Source organism: Microtus pennsylvanicus, chromosome 8 (genome assembly GCF_037038515.1).
Source record: "Microtus pennsylvanicus isolate mMicPen1 chromosome 8, mMicPen1.hap1, whole genome shotgun sequence".
Lineage (NCBI taxonomy): Eukaryota > Metazoa > Chordata > Mammalia > Rodentia > Cricetidae > Microtus > Microtus pennsylvanicus.
Window position 1 is genome coordinate 7713068 of NC_134586.1, and position 12628 is coordinate 7725695.

At 41.4% G+C, this 12628-nt stretch overlaps 2 protein-coding genes across 2 annotated transcripts in view; one reads left to right on the forward strand and one right to left on the reverse strand.

Moving 5' to 3' along the window:
- Positions 1–12628, reverse strand: part of Slco1b3 (solute carrier organic anion transporter family member 1B3) — a 1042880-nt gene that overhangs the window by 276386 nt on the left and 753866 nt on the right. The window lies entirely within an intron of this gene.
- The window catches only part of Gys2 (glycogen synthase 2), a 33986-nt gene that overhangs the window by 19637 nt on the left and 1721 nt on the right, over positions 1–12628 (forward strand). The window contains exons 9-15 of the mRNA XM_075982358.1: positions 667–726; positions 1165–1243; positions 2178–2291; positions 2872–2998; positions 7530–7625; positions 8704–8867; positions 9932–10012. Of these exons, the coding sequence (XP_075838473.1) occupies positions 667–726; positions 1165–1243; positions 2178–2291; positions 2872–2998; positions 7530–7625; positions 8704–8867; positions 9932–10012 (721 nt within the window). The remainder of the gene's footprint in view (positions 1–666; positions 727–1164; positions 1244–2177; positions 2292–2871; positions 2999–7529; positions 7626–8703; positions 8868–9931; positions 10013–12628) is intronic.

Consider the following 12628-nt stretch of genomic DNA (forward strand, 5'->3'; position numbering starts at 1 on the left):
ACCCTTCCCTCTCTCAACCATTCCCCAGTTACTGCAAGCAAAAAGAGAATTCCAGCTCTCTAGGCTGTTCAAATGTTTTGTGACCTTAGTCCTGGATTTTTTTTTTCTCAACCAAGCTAAATTAGACAGTTGGGAAATAATCGGAGGGACTGCATTAAAAAAAAAAAATCTTTGTAACTTCAAGGAATGCTAATGAGACACAGCACCTTCACAACAGATGGGGTCTTGGTTCCCTTGCTATCCCTGTGTCAAAAGCACTACAACCAAGGCAGCATATAAAGTAAAAATTTAATTCAGTGTTCACAGTTGCAGGGGGTAGAGTCCATGAGCATCATGGTGTGGAGGCAGCAGGCAGGAAGGCAGCAGGCAGCAGACATGTGATGCTGGAACATCCCCTGACAGCTTACCTCTTGACCTCAAGCATGAGGCAGAGGGAGCTAACTAAGATTACATGGGCACTTTGACACCTCAGAGCAAAGCCCATCCCCAATGACATACCTCCTCTAACAAGGCCACACCTATGAAATCTTCTGAAACAGTTCCACCAACTAGGGACTAAACATTCAAATATCTGAGCTGCTGGAGGCCAATCTCATTCAAACCCCCAAAGATCAAAATGAAAAGTTATGATTGCATGTGAATTAGGAATCTGTCTGTGTCAAACAGGGACACTGTGCATTCCTTGAAGGAAAAGTTTGGAAAGAGGCTTTACGATGGGTTATTGAGGTAAGTGCTTAGAACAACCTACGCATCAACATCTAAGTCTTCACTATCCACACAGCCCAATTTAGTCACTTTTCACGCATTTTCTTCTATACGTAATGGAAGTTTTGTAGCCTTTGAAGATGTCATTTGAGCACTAGACTTTTACCTTTTGTTTGACAGTATTAGTGAACAGCTTGCACGTAGGAGACCATGTGTGCATATGTGCACAGGTTCTCGTTCACTGGGTACTCATTAATACATCAGTCTGAGACTGAAGGGGATTTTAAGTTCAAATATATATTGACTTAATATAACAAATAAATAGTAAATATTCATATATTAAATCTGTGTTAACGTCTTAGTAAATAGCATTATTACGATAAATGAGCTATATATGCCTGGCAGAAAGAACTTAACGAGTGCCAACCGTTTTTATTTTAAACACTGTTTTCATCACAGAGGAGAAATTCCTGACATGAATACCATCTTGGATCGAGATGACTTAACAATTATGAAAAGAGCCATTTTTTCAACTCAGGTAAGAAAAATTTAAAGGAAGTTACAATCTGTGATCATTAAAATAAATCTAGGCAAATTTTTCTTCATTCATATGAAGAAGAATTTGCCAAATTAGGAAATTTCAAATCTGAGAGTTGGAAAACATAATTCTTTTTTCATTCCATGTATGTTTGTGGTTGTGAAGCAGGGCATGCATGTGGAGGTCAGGGGACAAGTTGAGGGAGTTAGGGTCTTTCTACCGTGTGGCTCCCAGAGATGAAACTCAAATAATCAGACTTGAACATTTGACCCTCCCAGAACAATACTCCTAGAGGGTCACTTAAATGATTTTATGTGTGCTTTTCTGAATTGCTTCTAAGGGATTCTTTAAGAAATCTCACAAAGTCTACCTTTGAACCTATTTACAGAATTCTTTTTGAGCCAATATACTCAGCTGAAAAAATTATTTCCAATATAATAACAACAAAATAATTTGTGAAAATCTCCAAAAGTGCATAACCCCCACCATAGTAGAGAAAATGCCAATGCTTCCTTACTGATCCAAAGTGTTGTTTTAAAATGTGCTGTAGTATTCTAGACATGCATGGGGGTCCTGTTAATAGTGTGGTTTGCTAGACAATTCCAGTGGCTAAGTTCATCCTGGGTGCAGATTCCAAAGTACCTTAGCATTCTAGACATACCCGGAAGCATTCATGACGTCCACACCTTTCGCACAGTGGCTGCATGGAGGGGGGGGGAGGGGGGAGGAGAAGCTTTCTGTTCACAGTCTGTAAAGAAGATTCTGAAACTCTTTCTCTTCCCCTGAAAGACACAAAGCTTAATCGTCAAAACCAGCGTCATCTTAGAGGGCTGAGTACTCAGAGGGAGCACGAGATGTCCCTGGCCTTTTGCAGAAATGAGTCACACTTCTTAATGCTTCTCACCACCGACATTTTCTTCCCCTGTTCCCGCAGAGACAGTCCTTGCCTCCTGTCACCACTCACAACATGATTGATGACTCCACGGATCCCATTCTCAGCACCATTAGACGGATTGGACTTTTCAACAACCGTGCAGACAGAGTCAAGGTGGAACTAATTGGTTTGTTATAAACGACTTCAGAATTGCACAGAATAGGCTGAGGCAAAGACTCAGTTGGTAAAATGCTGGCCATGCATGAGCCTGAGGTCACCCTCCAGCACTCCGGTACAAGCTTGGCCAGGTGCCACATGCTTGTAGACCCAGTGCTCGGGGAATCCATGGGATCTCTGGAGCTCACTAACAGCTTCTTCCCTCCCCTGAGGTCTGTCTCCCTCAGAGGACTCATGTGTAGGTCACAGGTGATCCATCCCCTCTTCCCTGCTCAAGTTGGGGACAGACTCACAAATCAGACAGAGATCAGCAGTTGGGGAACAGGGCTGGAGGAGGCTCAAGGGAAGAGTTTGGTGTGAAAGCAGAGAATGTGTGTGCGACCTCTCTACCATGTGACCCAGGATTTGAAGATGAAGGGCAAAGTTAGTGCAGAACAGAGACTTTGATTTACAGAGTGGAGGGAGGTGGACTTATTTCCTCTTTATCCATGAACATCAAGCACATGATATCTCTACGATAAAGTATAGGGGGAGTTTGTCTTTGCTTCATTTTCTTCATTAGAACTTTCTTTTTTAGGTGATTTTACACCCTGAATTCCTCTCCTCCACCAGCCCGCTACTACCCATGGATTATGAAGAGTTTGTCCGGGGTTGTCATCTTGGGGTGTTTCCATCATACTATGAACCCTGGGGTTACACTCCAGGTATGTGACATGTATGAGTACAGACAGATTCTGATTGGGTCGCACGTTATTTAGTATGTGTATGTATGTTAAAGTTGACAGGAAATCTCTACTGAGACTTTGCTTTCTCAGTTCCTATAAAAAATGATAAGGGATGGATCCATTCAAGCATGAGTTTTATGCTTTGTAGATTCTGAGAATAGGAACACACCTATGAGACTGTGCTTAGAATATACAAGGCCGTCCCTCCAATCTCCAGCACCACTAAATAAATAAATAAATAAATAAATAAGCAAGCAAGCAAACAGTTTGCCTGCATTCCAGCATAAAGGATAGGAATAACTTTCATGTGTCTTCTTGGTAATAAAAAATACCCTTCCTGATCTAGATTAATTCCACTTATTTTAAAACAAAATGCTAAAAAAAAATCATTGACCTGCAACCCAAGAGAAAACAGAGGCCAGGTAAAGGGGCAATATTAGGTTGAATTATTAACAATTTCACAATGTCAACATATTTAATTTTTCATGTGTATATTTGTTTTGACTACATGTATGTATGTGCATACCATGTGCATGTAATGCCTTCATGGGCCAGAAAAAGATATCAGATCCACTGGAACTGGAGTTATAGTTGATTGTCAGCCACTATGTGGGGGGCAGTGGGAACCCAACCCAGGTCCTCTGCAAGAGCAGCATGTCTATATTTTCATCTAGAATTTAAATCCAGTATCTAGAATTCTAAAAGGAGAGGCTACTGTCACCTTCACAGTATGAGCAGTCTAAGGGTTCTGAAGCTGTTTAATTCTGATCTATTGTTTCAGTCCCATCAAATTACGAGACAAGAATTCTATAGTATTGGAACAAGCAAACTGTAAAGGGTTTGTTTTTTAATTTTCCTTCTTTTTCTTCATTAGAATTTTCACTTTTAGGTGATTTTGCACCCAGAACTTCTACCTTCCATCCATGTAATTAATCAACAGTAGAAAATTACTTATTTATTTATTTATTTATTTATTTATTTATTTATTTATTTATTTATTTATTTATTTGATTTTCGAGACAGGGTTTCTCCATAGCTTTTGGTTCCTGTCCTGGAACTAGCTCTTGTAGACCAGGCTGGCCTCGAATTCACAGAGATCTGCCTGCCTCTGCCTCCCGAGTGCTGGGATTAAAGGCGTGAGCCACCACCACCCGGCTTAACAGTAGAAAATTATTAAAACTTTAAGAGACAAAATATAACTACTTCTTGAAATTCGACATAAAAATGCATTTAAATTGTTTTTCTCCCTTGCAGTTCTAAAGCTTATTATTAGTGTCACGTCTATATTTTTGAAAACAGCTTTCCTTCTTAGGAGGACCTGTCCTCAGAGACTATTTCAATTACCTATTTAATAAAGTAATAAACAAAACATATTTTGTTGATGAATGGAACAGATATTATCTATTCCTGTTCCCATGATTTCTAGTGTGCAGTTAAGTTTTCCTGTAGGGAAACCTATTGTGTACAGAGGAGGAAAAAGCAAATGCGTGACTGACTGACGGGACTGGGAAGACATACCCATCAGTGCAAAGACTGTTATAAACCTACCCTGCCTTTCCACTGAATGGTTTTGGTTGTTGGTTTGTTTGTTTGTTTGTTGTTTTTATTGTTTTTTGAGACAGGATTTCTCTGTGTAGCTCTGGCTGTACTGAAACTTGCTTTGTAGACCAGACTGGCCTCAAACTCATAGAGGTCCACCTGCCTCTGCCTTCCAAGTGCTGGGATTAAAGGTATGCACCACCAATGGCCTGGCAAAACATCTTTTATTTAAGGCATTTCACTTTTAAGTGTGTAAGTGTTTTGCCTGCATGGGTGCCTATGCACCACAGTCATGCAGTGCCCACAGAGGCCAGAGGTGCATTGGATCTCCTGGGACTGGGGATTCAGAGGGTTGTGAGACACCATTTGTGTGCTGAAAATCAAACCTGGGTCCTCTGCAAGAGCAGCCAAAGATTTTAGCTATGGAACCATTTCTCCAGGCTCCCAACACTTCGTTTTATAAGACCCCAAATCATAGAGATTTATCTAATGTTCTAAGATGAAGGACAAGGAAGAAGTTATGGGATATAAATAGGGGAAGGAGGTTGTGAGAGTTAACACAGCCAGTGAGTTTTTTCTGTACGTTTAAATTGACCAAATGACTATGTTAGTGTTCTTCCTGTTATTTTGATAAAATACCCCGACAGACAAACAAACAAACAAATAAAAAACCTAAAACAACAACAAAAACAGCTTATGGAAGAAAGGTGTTTGGGAGACTTGTGGTTCCAGCAGTGCATGGTCTGTCGTGATAGACAAGATAGGACAGCAGACATGAAAGGCCTGGAAGCAGGCGTAGAGGGCTGTGTCTGAGCTCAGGAAGAGAGCTGACAGGCAGAGGAGAGAGACTATAAACCCCAAAACTCTCCTCCAGCAAGACTGCACCTCACACTACCAGCCATTCAAACACATGAATCTATATGGCCATCTTGTATTCAAACCACAAAAGAGAATAGTCACTCTCTAAATTGGTACTTGAAGAGAAAGCAAGCCTTTCTGTGGCATAGATTTAACTAGAGTACATCATCTCTAGTTTGTTTTTATAACAATAATATGGTGCTGTTCTAACTATAGAAAGCACTCACTAAAGCCAACTGTACATGTTAAGTTTTTTCTTGTCAACTTGAAATCAGCTAGTTATTTGGAAAGTGGGAACCTCACTTGAAAAAACACCTCCATCAGATTGGCCTGTATTGAGAAAATGCCTCCATCAGATTGGCCTGTATTGAGCAAATCCCTCCTTTAGATTGGCCTGTAAGCAGATCTTTGGGGCATTTTCTTGGTTAATGACCAATGTAGGAGCATCCAGCCCACTGTGGGTGGTGTCGCTCCTCCACAGTTGGGCCTATGAAAGCTGAGAAAGCCATGGGAACCAAGCCAATAAGCAGTGTGGCTCCATGGCTTCGCTTCAGTTCCAGCCTCCGGGTGCCTCCCTGAGTTTCTGCCCTGACTTCCCTTCAGGATGGACTGTGAGACCTAAAGTGAAAAAAACCTTTTCCTCCCCAAATGTTTGTGTGTTTAGGACAGCAGTAGTTAGGAAGCTAAAATACCAGCACTGGGCTTTGAGAAGGCCTATGAAATGTTTATTTTATAAAATTCATTCAAGGGACATACATTGAGCTTCCATGGTTTCCTGGCTTTTACTACAAAATATATTAGTGAATTACTGAATGAGAATGAAAATCAGGGTTTTTTTTTAATCTTATGGCATTTTTAACAAAACTTTGTATTTATGTAGCTATATGAATTATTCCTAGGAGGAGTTCCAAATTTTTCGGCAGATATTAAAGAAGTTGGCAATCCCTATCTATCCCCTTTCTGCAACCTCCCTAAAAGTAAAAAGCACTTCTGTGTGGCTGCAGAACTGAGCCAGGAGGAAATACTCACAAGCAGAGGAGACAAAGCCGTGATCTAAACTGAACCACCCCACTCGTAATGACACAACTTTTGCACACATCTCCACACAAGAACCAATGAGATTTCCATATCCCCATAAATGTATATTACTTATTTAAAATGTAGATGTTGGGATAAGGAGATGGCTCAATAATTAAAGGACTTGGCATGTTGGCATGAAGACCAGCATTCAAATCCCCAAAACCCACCAAATGCTTCATGGGAGTGGCAATAAGCCCGTGATTCCAGTCTCAGAGGAAATAGGAAGGAGGTCCCCAGAGAAATCTGGCAAGTTATACCAGCTATGGATTTTATTGAGAGACTTTGCCTAAATGAATAAGGTGTAAGAGCAGCTGAGGAAATTTCCTTGACATCAGGAATGTACACACACACAGGTTCACACTCTCATGCACAAATAAACAAAAAAAAAAACCCACAGCTATCTTTGAGAGAAAGATATTTTTATATTTATATATAGCTTAGATATTTTGTGGGAAACAGGTTTTAATTAAAAGGTGAGGGAAGACTGAAAGAGACCATGATTTCCCTGCACCTGTAAGAGAGTGGCTGCGTTGTGTGCAGAGACCATGATTTCCCTGCACCTGTAAGAGAGTGGCTGCGTTGTGTACAGTAGGGGAAAACCTGGCTGTGTCCAAGCACTCCCCCTCCCCCACAAAGTCACAAGCAGAGTCACAATCTCACAATGGAACAAAAGTCAACCAGAAAAATAGGCAGCTGGGCTAAGCCAGTAAAAAGCAGCAGGTTCCAGCAAGAACTCTCAGACTGGAGGTCTCACTTCAGGCCCAGCTTTCCCACGTCCCCGGATTCTACAGAGAGGCCAAGGGACATCAACTCCTCAGGCTTTAATTTCTTCACCTTTCAGAGAGGGATGATGTCAGCATCACTTTATGGAATGCTTGCAAAGATACCTGTGTTACTAGTGCAGATAAAGGGTCTATACCATGTTGGGCAGGGAGTAACAATCTGCTACGAGGAAACAGGGCGTTTTCTCCTCCACGTGAACGTGGGGGTTGAGAGCCGGTCCGCAGCTCCTCCTTTGTCCATTCTCTCGCAGCCGAATGCACTGTGATGGGCATCCCGAGTGTGACGACAAACCTCTCTGGCTTTGGCTGTTTCATGCAAGAGCATGTGGCTGACCCTACTGCATATGGTGAGATTTTTTCCTTCATTGTGTCCTCAGGGTCTTCACAGGGTCTAACGCTAAAGCTGTCCTGTAATGAAATTAAAGCTTATATTTCTCATTGAATTAAAAGTAGATGTAAGTAGGGGATCCATAGGGAAGAGTGTTCTTAATGCTTGTAGCGGCGTAAAATGAATGCAGACAGATTGTAAAAAATATATACAGCTTTAATGTAGAAATAGACTTACAGTACCACGGTTACCTCGGAGAACAGGAAGCAGAAGCTGCCGCTGGGAGCACGCCCGGCAGATTTATAGGTAAACATTAGCCCGAGGCGAACACACCCCCAATGGGCTGGACTTGGACTTATCCCTACAAATGCTGAATATTTTGCTCTCAAGAAGAATTGCAGAGGGGTGAAACTTGGGCAAACTTTACCTTTAAGTTGTTTTTTGATAGTGGTGATAGGATATTTTTTCCCTTAAGTCCTAGGAGCAATAACACGGTGGGTGTGGTCTGGGAGTATGCATATTGGTCGCTCTATAGAGAACACGTTTATTCTTTTAAAGATCCATGTCATGGTAGAAAAAAAAAATCACTTTTTAAAGACTGAAGGACAATTTGCATTTCACTGTGTATCTGTTCATGTTGCATAGCAACAAGACCAGGATGGGTTCTCTGCCTGTGCCTGGAGTCTGCAGGAGGCAGCTCTCCTCTGGTAGTTCTCAGTGAGGTTGTTAGTGGGAACACGGAGTGGGGGAAGGGGAAGCTAACATAGGTTCCATCCTTTGTTTCTGGTTAGCAGCAATTCCTAGAGAATTACTGACCCAGAGGGCTAGATATATTTTTTAAGGTAAGATTTGTTTTGGTGGCAGAAGGTTGATGATGATTTTTAATAATTAGAAGATTGTAAAAAATATAGAGCCTTAGAAGAGGGGAGAATAAAGTGGAGGTGGTCGCTTAGGCAGGTACTGATGATGGGCAAGTTGTGGTCTTTGGTGGAACCTAGGCAATAAGTTAGATGTCGTGTTTTCATTTATGTGTGTGTTCTCCGGGTGTTTACATTGATAAGTTGGAAGTTGTTTTGATCTCTGTCTGTGTTCTGCAGGTATTTACATCGTCGACAGGCGCTTCCGATCTCCAGATGATTCTTGCAATCAACTGACTCAGTTTCTCTACGGGTTTTGCAAACAGTCACGCCGTCAAAGAATCATCCAGAGGAATCGCACAGAAAGGCTCTCCGATCTTCTGGACTGGAGATACCTAGGCAGAGTAAGGAAGTTCCTTGGGAGCTAGGCAGAGCTCATTGAGATCATATTACCCAATGAAAACCTTGACTCTAGTCCCCATCTGTAAACTAAACTCAGTACCATGAGTACTGAAATCTCAGGGTGTGTCCCTGTACCTTTTGACTGAATGAGAGTCCTCAAGAGTCTATAGACCCAAGTCTTCCTGGGTTTAGATATCCATGACACCACATCTTTCAGGATGTAGCATGAACCCAGCATGCACTTAGTTTGATGCCTAACAGGCATGCAGAAGTGCTTTGTGGAGTTGAGAAAATGTCAAGAGCAAAGACCTTAGTTGTTTTTCACTCCACAGATGCTACAGTCATATTCTTCTCTGATGCAGGGTGGAAAGGACATTATCTTTGAGTGCATTAAGTACAGGCAATGCCTCCATAGCTTGTTCCATAGCTGTGCAATCTCGGTGTCCATATAGCCTAACACTAAACAAAGCACCTTAGCTTCTCTGTAATATGGGTTTTGCATATTATTGAAGTCTCCTGGTCAAGAATTGGTGTAGCTATCAGCTGAGTATCTAATCCAATAACACTGGTCCTCAGGATGACCTAAGCAATTAATGCTACTCCTTCATTTGAACTGAGAGCAGGAAGGCCAGGGCCTTAGTTCCGTTCCTTATCTTGGTCTGGGCAGGATTAGTGTCTAATATGTCTAGATAGGAAGAATGAAAGCAGTTTTCAGTCATGTTTACATTCAATCTGGATCTCAGCACAGCTAACACAACTGATCTCCCACAATGTTTTGTGGTATTTCTGGACATGTATATTGACAGGTAAAAGAACTATAGAAGGTCAGGTTTTTTATTTATTCTCAATTTGGGACACACAGCTTTCCCAGCTTCAAATATACAGCAAGCTATCAGTCAACACAATGTCTGATATGGTCAAGTATCACACAAAAAGTACAGTTTTACATAGCAGTTGATATGGAGATAGATTTTTCCAGGCTTAGGAAGATAGGACCTTATGTCCTTACTTGGTTACTAAAATACCTCATGTGTTCAGAACATGTGAACTGGCTTTGTTTTGACAGTATTACCAGCATGCCAGACACATGACTCTGAGCAGAGCTTTTCCAGACAAATTCCATCTGGAGCCCACCTCACCTCCAGCGGTAAGTATTTAATGTAGTGTTTGCTTTTTTACAAAAAATGACATTTCTTCTTTGGCAGTTCTAACAAGACCTTTGAATCCGTAAGTAGCTAAATATACCAGTAGTCCACCTTTTGTGGTGTTAGAACTGTGGAGAATGGAGGCACACAAGCCTGGATGGCTGATTCATATCATCGGAGGCATATCTCTTCATTATAACTCTCTCTGCCTTGATGCTTGGCATCGCTACTAGGTTCTCATTTTCCTGAGAGTTACTCAACAATAGTGTGGGTTGATTTAGCAGGAGGTAGATTTGCTATCCAAGGAAGTGCTTAAATATAGAATGACCATTTGGCAAGAATGAAATAGAGCAAATTCAAGCTCAGAGGGGGGATTGGACCCTAAGAGTGGTTTTGTTCCATTCAGCACAGTCCAGGGGAGTTTTCTTCTAAGAACCAATTAGACATCTCTATCAGTGAAAGCATCATAGTTCGCAGGTGCTCTCTTCTAAAGAGAGAGAACAGGGAACACTTGAAGGCAGCATAGAGCCAGGCCTTTCTCTTCAGCATGATCCATCCTTGCTGGAATCTACACACTGATCCGAGGACTACATCTTTTTAACTTTGCATTCATCCAGGGACAGCCTCAGAGTGAGAAGATGAGATCTAGGTGTATTCAACATTTTGATATTGTAATACTGTGCTGTTGTGTACAAAGTTCACACAAGAACTATACAATCAAGTTAACATAGTTTTTAAACAACCACAAAGAAAACCTTAGCCTTTTGGAAAAATGTTTACAGTTTTGTGTTGGGCCACTTTAATAGCCATCCCTGTTGGCCTCATGTAGCCCATGGATGGCACGTTGGACACATTGGAATCACCATTGTATATAAGATCACCTAGGGACGTGGATGTATAGTACCAGTTACTCAGGAGGCTGAGTCATGAGGGTCATTTAGATTTGTGAGTTTAAGACCAACATAAGCAACATGGAGCAAGCCTGCCTTAACAAACAAACAAACAAGCAAACAGCCTTTGTGTCCTGAAGAAGTGTCTTTTGAGCAAATAAACACAAATTTTCACGATATGCTCAGTATCAAGAGTCATCGATCTTATCACACACACACACCCCCCCCCCAACGAACTATCCATTCTCATCAAGAAGGCACAAATCCCTCAAATCCAGTTACACTCTGATTAAAGGTCTTAGGCAGGTATCATTCTTACAAAAACAACTTTAATAATGCAACAACTAGCCCGCCTAGGTCAGATTTCTGGAAAAGATGTACAAGGAAGTATTAGCCTCTAAATGTCCCCTCGGCACATTCCAACCTCTGGGTTCACCATGTTCTCACTGGAGAGCTGGGTGTCTCATTTATCCAAAGGTGCACACTTTTACTTGCTGACTCAGCTCCATTCACCCATTTATATTTTATTCAACAAGCGAGTATTTAGCTCTTACTCTATCTGAGGAACTAAATGCAGGTTCAGCTCTATTCAAAAATTCCTTGACACTTTCATAGATGAGTACAAGGTATTTAGATCATTCCCCACCTTCCAACTTTATGTTCTCTCCTCCTCCTCTTCCTTCTCCTTCTGACGATCTGAGTACAATTAGTGCTGCTTGTATACGTGCAGGTGTAGAGCGCTAATCAGTATTTCGCATGGAGAGGGATACGGCCCACCCCTAACTGAGGCAACTGTCAGCAGTTGATGGTCAATGGGAGAGGGAGAGTCTGTCTTCTTTAGCAGCATGATGGGTTGGTTATTCATGCTCCAGTTCCTTTTCTGATTTTAAGCAAAGTACCAGGAGATTGATAGGACTATATGTGTATAACTTAATAACAATGTACAAAATGATTGAAATGAGGTCGACCAATGGCTTTCAAGCACATGCACTCCTGCAAAGCAGGTATGATGCTGTGTATTCCGAGCTATGCCTTTGGTGGCATTGTGATCCATGACGCACAGCACAGCTGGCACTCAGCATGTGTTTGCCAAGTGAGCTTTCTTAATGATTCCACACAGCTGGGCAGTGTCACTAAAGCCTTGTGGTGCTTTCCTACCAACTGAACTGATGCAATTGGTACAATCTCGGGAATCAGTGAGGTCACCCAGCCACCAGGATTCTATATAGTGGTGTCTGTTGGTGGCCTGTTGAGCTGTCCATGTTCTGGAACTTTCTGAAAGCATCTGTAAGAAGACAGAGCAATGTGTATGGCCATTGAAACTAAAGAAAGACTTAGAGTTGTCACAGACCCAGCACTAAATTTTACCATGGCTTACACACATCATTTGCTTTTTTCTGTCTCTTTTTTTCAGAGAGGAAGCAAGAAGAATTTATGTGGATATTGTTAAAATATTAAATGATATATATTATATGATTATGTACAATTATTATAGACAGTATATATAGTACTTGGTATATTTTAGTGCTTAGTCAAAGATAGTCATGTGTTTAATGAGTCTATTTTAACACCGATAGTACCAGAGTCAAAGTTCCTAAGCTCCTGAAGGATCACAGTAGACTACCTAAAAACAATTCAATTAGTATCTATACTGTCTGTGTCACTGAAAATCAAGAAGTCATGGCTGGAGATGTGACTCAGCTGTTAAGAGTTGCTGCTTTTTAAGAG